Below are 13,170 nucleotides of genomic sequence, written 5' to 3' on the forward strand. Positions count from 1 at the left end.
ACAAGGAAAAATGGAATAAAGAAAAAATATAGCAGTAGAACAGCATAAGGTGAAGACAGACATGAGGTAAATGCCGGTTTCAAATTTGGCCCTAAGCTTCCTAGCAGCCTCTGACTCCAAGGCAAATACGTGAGAGATTGTTCCAAATTATAAAGCGTTACAATGTACATTAGTGTAAATTGTACTATGAAAACTTCAAATGGGGTTAAAACTCTAGGGGTTTAAAGTTTTGCAGCTCTGAGCTTAAATCCATGCTCTCAGAATTTTCTGTAAAGATTTGAATCTAATATAAACATCAGATTTTGGTTTTGCACTCCAAAATGCCTCCCTCCNCTAATATAAACATCAGATTTTGGTTTTGCACTCCAAAATGCCTCTCTTTCTTTCTTTCTTTCTTTCTTTCTTTCTTTCTTTCTTTCTTTCTTTCTTTCTTTCTTTTCTTTCTTTCTTTCTTTCTTTCTTTCTTTTTGCTGGTGGACATTTAAAAAAAAAAAAAGACGTGGGGCGCCTGGGTGGCACAGCGGTTAAGCGTCTGCCTTCTGCTCAGGGCGTGATCCCGGCGTTGTGGGATCGAGCCCCCACGTCAGGCTCCTCTGCTATGAGCCTGCTTCTTCCTCTCCCTCTCCCCCTGCTTGTGTTCCCTCTCTTGTTGGCTGTCTCTGTCTCTGTCGAATAAATAAATAAAATCTTTAAAAAAAAAAAAGACGTTAGGGGTGAATCTAGCTTGAGAAGTATGGCTTTGTAAGTGCTTTAAGTAAAAGTTTTTCAACCACAAACTAAACTGTAGCTTACTTCTCTAAAATATATCTTACTAGAAGAGAAAAAAAAAGACCTTTGTAATAGATTAGTGAGGAAAATACAGTAAAGTCTCTTTGTCATGGAATTAAATGTATAATTTTCTTCATCATTAAAAATCAGATCTTTCCTTGTCATGAGGCACAATCGGTTGTTTCAGAATCAAATCACAGAATCAAAAATATTGTCATAAAAGTTAAATGTAATTATCTAATAATTTATATTTAATTACTAAAAATACCTTCATATTTAACAGAAACAGGTGGAAAAAAATAGTACAATCTTCATATAAACTGAAAGAACACACATTTCTATTAATTTCAGAGATCCTGGAAGTTTTTATCATTTAAACTTAAAATATATATTTGAGCATTAACTTAAAACTACATTGTCAACACATTCGTAAATAAGCTGACTTCAAAATGAAAGTTTAAAGCACCTAAGAGGAGGAGCAAAAATGCATTAACTATGTTTTTTCCTTCTCCAAATATTAAACTGCAAATAAGCACTTGCCAGAAAAATCCCTGAATATGTAATATATATTTTTATGGCTTACAGATTTTTTTCTTCCTTTCAATTACGATAGTGATGCTGAATTCAGGACATATGGATATTTACACAATCTATAAACAGGGCTTAGAAAAAAAAGCTCCAAGGTTATCTCTACTGTATAGCCTAAGTGTTCTGTTTTCCAGTTATTTACGGATGAACTCGGCACAACATTCTTGGTCGTGACAACAGAGTCTGTAAGTTGTCAGTCTTGAGTCCGCAGGCTTCGATGTATCTTCACACAGGCGTTCTACCAGGTCACAGTGCAGGGGCTGTGTGTTGGTGCAGGAGGGATGCAGGTCTGAGCGAGGAGGTTCACGGGGTCTAAGTGGGGCACGTGGATCCCTGTGGCACCCGAGCGCGTGCTGCCTATCTGAGGTGGAAGAGGACTCAGTGTGCAGCCTTGTCTTTCAGAGCTTCCGGAGCAGGTCTCTGAAAATGGCACCAGCGGCCGTCACTCCTCAGGTGTGTGCGGGCATCTAGAAATCTGCTGGTCGGATCATCATGGTCGTGGCCTTGAGCGAGTAGCCTGAGCCTTTCCAGTAGTACCACTTAATGCCGTTGAACTTGTTTGTGTTCTGCTTCTGTGGGTAGTACATTCCGTTCAGGTTGGAGGGACCGCACGCATCAAACCACCAGCCTGTGAAAGTAAGACGCAGAAGGAATTAGGAACTAGGTAACCCCAACTGTATCTCACCGTGGCGTGAGAAACCCTTGGCTAATCCCCCCGTCACATTCCGTGCATTTTAAGTGGACATATGCAAATACTCAGGGGTATAGAATGTGCTCCACTGACAGATGAGAGCCATGGTTTTCCAGCTTTACTCAAGTTAAACCCTAGTTCCATACGGCAAATGTTTTTTACGGGCTGTTGTACTCCGTTTTCCTTGTGTGGGAAGACTAGTCATCCACAGACATGACTGGCACGTCTTTCCTGGTCCCGATATGGTGACCACCACAGTGCAGTGGAGAGCATGGATAAGTCAAAACACTGAAGAATGGATGGATGACTCTCACTGGATTACTTTCCGGTTCCAGCAGCTTAGTGGGCCAGACTGACTGGGGCTTCCCTCCTCCTACCAGACATTTTTGTTTTTAAATGACCCTAAATTTTAAGTACTCTGGGGAGCTAGATGAAAAGGAAATCTTTAAGTCCTACAGACGCAAAGGGAATTGAAAGCGATCGTGGTGTGGTCACTAAGGTGAGGGGAGCTGCCTGGCTCAGCAGCAGGGGGAGGGGGTCTGCATTGACACCTGAATGGCCATGCTTGGGGTTTTGATGCTCTTCTCTAGAAACAGGAGTGTGCCCTGGTTTTCAAGGAGAAGGAATGACCTAGATTTACGTAATCTCAATAAGTCTTAGAAACGTTGTGTTGGAAGTACACATCCACTATGATGGCATTTATGTAAGATTTTTAGAATACAGGTAGAAACAACTGCTCCTGATCTGTATACCTAGTACAATGAATAACTAATGTGAATGAACCTGAATTCATTGCTCACCCCCAGGCAGGTGTTGGCAGGACGGCTTTAGTCATCAAATTTTACATATTTTACATCAAAATATGTTGATGTAATGATTATATTATTCTATTTACACATTGGACTGTGATGACCGATTATTTCATCCAGTTACAGCTCATGATTTGAGCAGATTCAGATTAACGTCGATTTGATAAGACATTTGTGTGTGTTATTCAGAATCCTTCAAAATATTCAGGAATGTTGCACATTTATAGATCTGTCTGCCCTGGAGCCTGCTGGCTGATGTAACTGTAGAATTTGCTGTCCCTGCAAAAACCTAGCTGATCACTGGGCTGGCTTACCCGGGGCCCAGACCGTGGGCTGGGACCTGACTCCTTACAGCCGGGACTGCTCCACTTTCTCTCTTGGGCTGCGTGTTTCTCCTCAGTCTCTTTCCCACTTCTACTCCCAGCCCTAAATCTTGAGTTGAGTAAATAAATATATTGTTTCCTTGGTTATTAATGCACTTCTCCTCTCTTGAGTAGCTCATGACATACGGGTGGTCTGAAAACCACCGCCCTCTCGTGTGGACAGCTGGGTTCAGTGTGGGAATGGCAGATGGGAAAAAGGATTCGCATTTGGTCCCCCAACCCACCCCTTTTCCCCTTTTTGTTGGCTTCAAAAAGGATGAGGGAGACAGGCCGCTTTTACACAATCAATATAATAGCTTTCTCTCAGTGAAATAATTATTGAAATAAATATGGCTAATAGGGAAGACCTGTGTTGCCAGCATATATTATGTGGATACATATAAATATATTATCTAAAGAACCACAGGACTGATTTTTTTTAATGGATCTAATTCTTTCAGTATTATTTTAAAGACATGAAAATTATGGAGTTTCAAACTATTTTCATAAATAAATCCTTTCTCTTGACAGTAAATGATTCTTAACTGAAATGCAAACACATGATAAGCTTAGATCTTCTCTATGTAGTTACCTTATATTTGTCAAATAAATAGACCACAGCTCTTACCTTTTTCTTTCCTGGGTGAGTAATGAATGAATTTTCGGTAATATAATTTGTGGTCTCTACAAATTAAACCCTGCCAACTTCCTGTTTGCTTTTACGTTCAGTTTGTACTGTCAGCAGAATTTTTGTTGCTGGTTTAAGTCTTTCGATATTTTTAAGAACTCACTTGATAGCATTTGTCAAGCTTTTTTCTTGCCTCAGTCACAATTAATTGGTTCTGGCCATTTGATTTTTAAACTTTTAGAAATTGGAAGAGTAAACTTTCTAGTGGTTGGTCCCTGTCATTGAACTCTTAAATGTTGCTGGATACTAATCTGGCCATTTTAAGCGACTGTTAAAATAGTCTCTTGCTTCTGGGTGTGGTTTCGATTTTTTTTTTTTTTTAGAGCAGTCTGATATGAAAGGTAGGAAGCAAGAAGAGCGTGAGCATAAACACCTTGATTTAAAGTGGACAACTGTTAATTTTAATTTGGTGTACTAAAAAGAAAAAGAACAAATTGGCTAATTAGTTTCTTTGTGTTTGTAAGTATTTGTTGTATATTAATGAAATCTTTAAAGAAAGGTAACTGGAAATTCCATGTTTGCACAACAAATTATTAATTAGAAACCATTCTATGCTAATGAATCTATGTCACTGTTTTGGTTGCTGATTTGAATTTTTAACCTTCTTAATAAAGCAAAATGAAATTAAAGCGTGGCTCTGACATCTGCTAGTCAACGAGCACCAGCTCAAGAGAGCTTGCTGGATATCAGATGTCCCCTCTCTGTGCCAGAGTGAGGTCCTGAAGAGACACAGTTGGCCTGCTGACAATTGTTAGGTCCACATCACATTCTTAAGACTCAACAGCCTGAAAAAGTGAAAAACAAATCTCCCTACATCTAGTAAGTCTATTTATGAAATGTGGACATTGTCACCCATCACAAGTTCAAGTCCAAATAGCCAGCCTTTCACTCTATGAAATTCTTCCTTGCCAAAACAAATAGGAAGAGAGAAAAGTCATCCCACCTCCTGAGAGCATTTGTGAACATTTGCAAATACATTTGTCGTTGTCTACATCCTTTGTGGTAAAATCATTTCCTGGTTGGCTTATGCTGCTTATTTTGCCGGCCGTCCCTGTAAGTCCGTTAAGGTGAATCCTGCAAGCATGCAAAGAAAAAAAAAAAGAAAGAAAGAAAAGAAAATAACGTAATTGGCTTGGGCTGTTAATTTACCATAGTGGAAAATTTTTTATAATGAAGAATTCCATTCTGCAGAAATGTATTTTGTACTGGTTAATGTACTAATGCGTACTCTGGACAAAATATTTTTGCACTGGTATAAACAGGAACCAACTTATCATCAAATCCTTAGACATTGAGGAATGTTTTCATGAAACCTTCAGCTCATATCACTTGCACAAGCATCAGCAGGGGCTTCAGGGCCCGCTCTTTCAGATAAACAGAAGGGAAAATACAACGTGAAGTGGTCCTCTCTCCAGGTCTCCAGGCATCATCCGTAGAGAAATGAGAGTCTTGAGATGAGCAGACAACCTCAAGCATCATGATTTTCAGCGGGGTGGTAGGGATGGACAGGCTAGTAGTCAAGGAAGGGATCATTGAATTTGGAGTAGAAATCTATAGAACTATATAGAAAATACATCCTTATGGCTGCTTTGCCTCATTTCTGTATAGTATTGTAACAAACTTGCCAGACATTGAGAAAGGAATAAATGTGACATTAAGTTCAACACTAGATAATAGCCCATACTTTTAGAAGATTGTAAAACTCTGGCTTGCATTGGTGATGTGTATGCCAAGGAGGAGAGAGAAAGGAAAGAGAAAGTACGGTAACACTGTTTCAAGGGAGCCCATTGGCAGACTGGCAGGGTGCAGCCCAGAGCAGGGCTTCATGTGCTGGGGGATGTGACATCACTGTGTTGGGACATCGGGTATGGAAGTGGGGGAGCCCGGATCATTGAGTCTTTGTGACCTGGGGACCCTAAAAAACAAAACCCCGTGATGACCCAGGGAGAATGGTACTCTGAGTCCCCAAAATGATGCTCATCTTTTGCTAACCGCTACCTTGACAGGCATATAATTTCCCAGAATTCATGTTGGAACAGAGGGTAGAAAAGAGAGGAAAGGTTTGCCAGGGACTGTCTGTAAGCAGACTGCGACAGGCATTTTCACGGGTCTGTGCATGGAATGCATGTACCAGCCCATAGAGGCAGGTGTTTCTCCTGTTTTTACGTATGAAATTGTTGAGGTTCAGAGATGGGAGTGTGGTGGAGCTAGACTTTGTCCCAGATGCATCCAGCTCCTCTGTTACGTTTTACTCTGGTAGACCCTTACCAGGGACGTTTGTCTGTTGAGGAAGAGTTACGAAAAGGTGGGGGTACGGAGCATGCCAAATGGAGTTCCATGAAGTGTTGGTTCTAAGTCACTTCTGTGTTAATGACTTAGATTTAAAATCGTTTTTAGGACTGTAGCTCTAGAAACCGCCATCATAAGGCACTGGCTGAATTTCTGAATTTCAGTGTTATCGTCACGTTTCAAAAATGACCCTGATCCTTGGCACAGCCTCTAATTACCTGCTGCAAAGCATTTATGTAAGTCCTACTCATCTCTGGGAGTTTGAAACATTTTAATTTCTTTCCAGGCCCTTCTCATTAATCATAGATAGGGTTGAGATAAACAACTTAGTTTGTCCTTACTCCTTTCCAGCCTCTTCTCTCCTTACAACAGTTTCAGTTCTTGTGGGACTTGTTAAATGTCCTCAAAGGCGAGCAGAATCTGGGAGAACGCTATCTTTTATTTGTCTTTATGAGAAAGGTTGTATCATTTTTAGATCCTTCTATTATAGGGCCCCCTGGTTTATAGTTGGTTTCTTTTAAATTTGGTTATTAAGAATAACCACATTTCTTGAAATTTCTTTATATTGGTGTCAGTTTGAGTTTATGGAACAGTGGAGTGAAAGAAGCAAGGCCAGCACTGAATAATGAAATCTGCATGCTTGTGTAGAGTTGCCAGAATGTTTGCGAAGAGTGACCAGTCTTCAAGGTTTAACATACAAATAGTTTTTAGTTTTAGTTAAAAATAATTATCGTAATAATATTCTGTCGATGCATTTATCCTTTCCTGATGACATTATTTTCCAGTTTTCCAGCATTTGGGGAACACTTCTTTGGAAAAAACCCAAGTCCGTGGCTGTAGACGGTAGCGTTCTGAGACATACCTGTGGTTATTACTCAACCATGTCACAGCCCCTTATCACACCGCCGAGTTTTACTGGGACAACGTGGTTTCAATGTAGTATCTGCCGTACCCTGCCACGTAGGTTAAACCAAGCTTTAAATGAATGCATGCTCTTTAAAATGGCGTATCCCAAAACTGATTGCATTTCTAAAGGAAGTGTCTGTTAAGAACCATCTCGGTCTAAAATATTTTTATAATGTCAGCATAAAAGGGTAATGACCCATTTTGTAAAATCTCCTTATATAAACAGTCTAATCCTTAATTTTTGTGTTTCTTTCTTTCTTTTAAAAAAAATTTTTTTTGAGTTCCTCTGTTGTAGATTCCTAACTGTTGCCAGTTGAAAAAATATTTAGCTTGGAGGTAAAACAATGACCAGCCACTCGTGCCTAAAAATTCATTGAAGTTTTGATCTCTTTGGAGTCAACTTGGAGCTGCAGTGAGGCCCAAACACCTATCTTTTCATTCATCTGTGTCAATCCCTCTCCAAGGGAACCCTGCTCTCTCTATAATGAGAATTGGTGGGCTCTGTTTCACTGACTTTTTAAAAGTCCTTTCGGTGCTCATGGTATGTTACCTGTCTTCAAATTTTTCAAAATTTTCACACACACACACACCCCGTTTATAAAGCAGGACATACTGGATGTTGTATAGCTCTCAGGTAGTTCAGGCAAGCTGTTCAGCCTATGTTTCTGTGCTCTTCCTTCACTGTGACCCCTAGGAAGCCAGCTCAAGGACTTTGAAATCGTGTTTATTTTCCAAGCTGTTCAGATTGTGGATTTTCTGTTGAGCAGAGGGTCTGAGTTGGGCATTAATGAGATTTAGGTGGGACTGCAAGCCACATATGACTGTTTCCTGGGATGTTCCTACTGAACTGTGCTGACTTCTGAGCCCACTGTAGGTATTTTCATGATGGGTGTGTCTGTGCTCTTGAGATTCCTTCAGGAGTGTAGTGGTAACTGAACGTTTCTTTGGTGCCTCCCAGACCAATTCCTGTGGTGTACCCGGCTCCCGATCTCACTGTTCTCCCTCCGGCGTTGCACGTGGGTTTCTGGGCACCTCTTTCCATGAGACCATGTGCAGGTACATGCTTTTTCCTGCCATATACATTCGCTCATCAGGCACTGGTCTTTCAATGCCTTCTCTGCTCTCCGCCTCTACTCTCAGGCATTTAGAGCCAGAAACTAAATTCTGAGTCAGGGATGCCCGTGCTTTTCTTGGAACATTCAACACGAGTGCCGCCAAACACGTGGGGCAAGGCAAATACTGAGGGGGGTGCTGTGAAGCAGCTGACGTTTCTATGGCAGAGAGTGAAGGACTTGCATGACTAACCCTCCCACCTAAGTCTGCCACTTTTAAACTGGGGAACTCTTCCTGACTTTGGGATGGAGCATAACAATCGAGTGCACTTTAGCTGCAGAAAGATAAATTTAGCTGTTAAAACCTTTTGGAAGAAAACCACATGGTCCTAGGTGGACCTCTGTTACAATATTGGCATGGCATTTCCTAATACGGACACAGCATTCACATGTTCTACGAATACTTGTTGAATGCCTGTTATCTACCAGGCGGGGTTCATCTGCGCTTTGAGGATACACAGCAGAGACAGCAAACAAAATGCTGTCCTCATGAAGTTTCCCTTATATCATTAAAACCAAAGTTAGAATTTTAAAACTAGACTAATTTTAAAAGTAGACGAACTTCCTGAAAGGCAACATAGAACTCTAAGACACGAGATGTTTTTCCATTTAAGGTATCCTCCGAGTACTTCAGATCCTGGTTAATGCCGTGGGGCTCTCACTTTTTTGGAATGCTCACCCAGCAAATCTGTTAGGTTTTTCAGTTACATACAACTCACCTGTAATTGAGTTCTTCACCGGAGAGATAGAAATGTTCATACAGTGAGTACGCCTCGTTCCCCTCCCAGTCTTTAAGGTGTATTTTAAGCATGTAGGGCTGTTGATTGGTCACTTGGAAAACAAATTCATTTCCCAGCCAGTGTTCGCCGGAAGGCTTCCCAAATCCCTGCAATCCAAGTGGTAAAACTCAGTCACCTCATTGTTTGTTTTTTCTTCAAGTATTTGAAATCAATAGTCTATCCATTTAACATGGGATGACTGCCAGATATTCAGCAGAAATTCTTTCCTGTGCTCTGAAAAGTTGGTGTCTTCCATCTAAGAAAGTAGACTTTTTTAGAAGGTCAGTTTTAAGAAACCAAGCTTCTACTGGAAGAAAATTAGGGCTAGAGTAATTGGAACTACTTGGGGAATCACCAGTAGAGACATGAGTGTAAACAGCTCCGTTTATTGACATGGGAAGTTCTGTGAAACTGTTGGCTTACCAAAAAACACTGAGCCTGCCATCACAAATAAGCCTCGCACTTGCATGCCTTTGTTTTGATATATAGTTTACTTTGCATTGACAGGGTCATTCGTTGGTAGGGAGACGGAGACACCAGTTAAGAGGAATGCTTTGATAACAAAAATTGTCAACAGTCATTGGCTAGTTTCGGATTTGTGGTGCAGGTTCTGCAGATCTTAAAAGTTAGTTTTCACAAAGAAAATTATTTTCAGATGGCTTAAAGACTATTCATACCAGTTTATATTCTTGCCAAGTCTTCTGAAAATCAACACTGCCATCTTCACGCCGCTGAATGACCGTCCACCCGCCTCCAGAGGTTTCCATGTCGCAGTATGCCTGCCAATGGGAAGTGCACAATTACTGCGTGGGAAACACCAGTGACTCAGGGCTGTGTCTGAACTCACAGCAACAAGACAGATGTGGATACCTACAGTATGACTTGTGCTGATAGGGTTCCCCAGGGTAAATCTTTGTGGTCTTCCAAGAAGCAGATGGTTTTAAATGATTGAAAACCATGAATTTAAAATGGTGATGAAAAATAAACAGTAATATAACTCGATTTCAATGTCGATGAGAATATGACTTTCTTGTCATCATCTGTTCTAGGCTAAAGACTCACCCCACTCGCTGACCCAGAGGTCGCTGTTTCTTAGAGACTTGTTGTGATTGGGACATCTTGGCGGTTTGGCCCCAAGCCTCATCTCCCACCTGTAGAAATCTACCGGCTGGTGTTCACGACTCCAGAAACCTTTATGGTAGCTGTCGTTCCCTATCAATTCTGCAGGGAGTTGTGTAGAAGGAGTACTTCTGCACTGTTGGGTTTCCAAGACCCCTGTTATGTTATGCTATGGGGTTAGAAGACTTCTTCCATGTAGGATAAAAGTGCAATTTCTAGGTTTATCCCTCAGTATGAGAGATCTGAGGCCCCTGAGTACCCTGTGTGATGTATGTGACCTGCGAGTAGCCTGATAGCTCTGCCCCACAGATCGTGGCTTCAAGCTTCTTTGCACTTTGCTCACTGCCTGTGGTATTTCTCCTCCCAGCTCTTTTTATTTTTGCTTTTAAACAGGCTTGGTGGGTTTAAATTTGCTCGGAACACAGAATTCCTTCTTGGGCCAGGAGCATGCATGCTCACTTTCCACTCAGCAGGAGTTTTATGATGAAATTAAAAACCCCTGCAAATAAGATTACATAAATAGTTTTAAATAATGAGATTATAGTAGAATGAAAAATGTTCCCAGAAACTCTGTTAAGAGATATTTCCTACAGCATATGAGGTAGTAAATAGGAACGTTATCACTCAAAACCAAGTAGAAATAGTCTTCCTCTGCTGTTTCCCTCTGTCTTTTGGGGATATAAGGGAGATAATTTTGGCATAGTAAGTTTAAATGTGAACTATTCTGCATTTGTGAGTTAAAATCCTAAAGAATGGGGGATAAAAGAGAACCAAGAGCACACCTAGACCCAGTCTTTCATTTTCAGTGGCTTGCCTGATGTCTCATTGCTAGCAAGACAGAGAGCTGCCCTGGGAACTCAGCACCCTGTTCTCTAGCAGATTTCTCTCCACCGCTCTTCCCATCTCTCTCCACAAAGGTCCCTTGGCCCATATTGCTTTCCCTGATGATCCTTACGTTTGGGAACATACGTTCCATTAAAGAAGATTGCATTTATTAAGAATAAAGTGATTTCCCCATTTTAAATTAACCAGACAAATAAAATTGACCTACTTAAGGTGACCCCTTATTATCTCCCTGTATTGATATTATTATTAATTTTCTTGTTATCATTGCTATGTACCACTGGGTACTTTGCATACATTATCTGCAATCTTAAAACAACTCTGCTGTGATACTGTAATTCTGAATTTTTGGAAGGAGGAAAGATGTAGTGAAAAGATTTAGTAAAGTTAGATTAATTTGACCAGAGTCATTCAGCTATTAAGTGGAATATAGGACTTGAGTAAGGTCTCTTAAATTCCTCATTCTCTACCTTTTTTTTCTACCATAGTAGGCTACCAAAAACAGAGAAACTTGACCCTTTTGTTAATAGGCCAGATCCCTCAATGCAGCTCCAAGTTGCAATCAGTTCATGAATAATACTGCCTCTTACTTGCCGGTGGTCCACCCAATGGTCAGTACTGCTCACTTCTCTCAATATGTCTTCTAAAAAAAAATTCGTAAACTAGCTGGATAGGCTATACTGGTTTAAGGAGTTTTGTGTGTACAGACAACTTGCTTCCTCTGCGTCCTAAATGGCATGCTGGTGGGTGCAAAGACCGGATATGGTTTTTAGCGAGCCTATCCTCGTTCTAAGAATATCTGATTCTTTGCTGTCAAAATCACCATTATAAAGTCATGGATACTTAAACCAGAGAAGTTTGTCTTCATGTGGAAATCAGAGTGCAGGCTGGCTGCGAGTCACCCCCCATGTAGAAATGGGTTGAGCCGTACCATTCTCTAACTCCACCAGGGACAACGATGAGATGATTAAAACATTCCCTTAATATCTCTTTGTTCATATTAAAAAGAGAAAAAGAACAAAGAGTTCATAGAAACTGATGTATCATGGTTAACTGAGTCGTGAAACTTTCAGAGGAAGATAGTGTTCAAAGAGAGTTGTCCACATAGCCAGAGGGCACTGAGTGAAAATGATGAAATGGATTATCTCGGCATCAGGAAAGCACACTTCCTCCGAGAATGCCCACGACCTCACCGCTCCAGCTACCATAAACCCGAGGGCAGTTAATGCTTTTGTTAGCACACTACTGCATGGTTCAGGGACCTGATATCTTGCTCTAAAACGTGAAGCCTTTCAGTGGATAATGCTTGATTTAAATATCATGCTTCGGCTCTGAGGCCACAGTGAATGACTGATGAAACGGTAATCACACAGATGAACACTAGGAGACAGGTACGTACCCTGTGAAATTTAGGGAAGGAAATTATTAGGTCTCTGACCAGCAAAAACAAACTCAGATGCCTTTGATGCAGTTTTTATCTTTTGCAGAAACCTAATGAATTTTTCAAAAATGAAGTTGAAATATGTAGGCCCTTTTGGAAAAGGTTGGCTCAAAGATCTGTTGAACGTTCTTTTCCTGAATTAGATGAAACAGAGCAAAAATGGCTGCCCTTTCATGCAGAGACAATGTCTCATAGTCTTTGGGGGCAGTCAAAATGGTAAACAGTTCCCATTTCTTGAATAGATGGTTAAGTACTAAGTCCTGTCCTAAGTGCTGTATGTCAATTGTCACCTCATAATCGCTCTGTAAGACTAGGGTTACTTCATCGAGTTACAGATTAGGAAACTGAGGCCTCACACAGGGTAAATGACGTGGTCAGAGGCACAAATTGGCAGAGCTAGAATTTAAACTCAAGTTTCTCAGACTTTCTCTCCCTCAATCAGACCGTCAATTATGGGGCCTTAAATCTGGAACGGAATCTAGAAGTCACTTAATTTGGACCATTTATTTTAGAGATGAGAAACTTGAGGTTTGGTAAGATTGTTGTTTCCCGCTGTGTCGAGGAGTTATTTTTACTGCAAATGTTTAAAAGAAATATAAATCCTAATGTTTCCAACCATGGTCTAAGACTCATGTTGTCCCACGGTACTATATATTTTCATCTTGCTGTAGAACATTTCAGTGAGGCCGTTGGGCTGACCTAGTGCTGTGGGGCGGGAGCCTTGCACTGAGTCAGGAAAACATTTATAGAGCAGTTGGTTGGTGCCGTGTAATTG

At 40.8% G+C, this 13,170-nt stretch overlaps 2 protein-coding genes across 7 annotated transcripts in view; one reads left to right on the forward strand and one right to left on the reverse strand.

Annotated features, from left to right (window-relative positions):
* The window catches only part of MCPH1 (microcephalin 1), a 242,530-nt gene that overhangs the window by 114,146 nt on the left and 115,214 nt on the right, over positions 1–13,170 (forward strand). Inside the window, exon 13 of one of the 5 annotated variants that reach the window (XM_034647476.1) lies at positions 1,759–1,886. The exons of the other annotated variants lie outside the window; for them this stretch is intronic. Within the exon in view, the coding sequence (XP_034503367.1) occupies positions 1,759–1,827 (69 nt within the window). The 3' untranslated portion in view covers positions 1,828–1,886. Of the gene's footprint in view, positions 1–1,758; positions 1,887–13,170 lie in introns of those variants that run through there. 5 annotated transcript variants of the gene reach the window in all.
* Positions 1,613–13,170, reverse strand: part of ANGPT2 (angiopoietin 2) — a 55,395-nt gene continuing 43,837 nt past the window's right edge. For both annotated transcript variants that reach the window (XM_011230077.3, XM_002923401.4), the window contains exons 6-9: positions 9,670–9,771; positions 8,933–9,099; positions 4,850–4,980; positions 1,613–1,984 (exon numbers count right to left, since the gene is read on the reverse strand). In XM_011230077.3, coding sequence (XP_011228379.1) covers positions 1,824–1,984; positions 4,850–4,980; positions 8,933–9,099; positions 9,670–9,771 — 561 coding nt within the window. In that variant the 3' untranslated portion in view covers positions 1,613–1,823. The remainder of the gene's footprint in view (positions 1,985–4,849; positions 4,981–8,932; positions 9,100–9,669; positions 9,772–13,170) is intronic.

The sequence above is a fragment of the Ailuropoda melanoleuca genome, chromosome 18, assembly GCF_002007445.2.
Source record: "Ailuropoda melanoleuca isolate Jingjing chromosome 18, ASM200744v2, whole genome shotgun sequence".
In the NCBI taxonomy this organism is placed as follows: domain Eukaryota; kingdom Metazoa; phylum Chordata; class Mammalia; order Carnivora; family Ursidae; genus Ailuropoda; species Ailuropoda melanoleuca.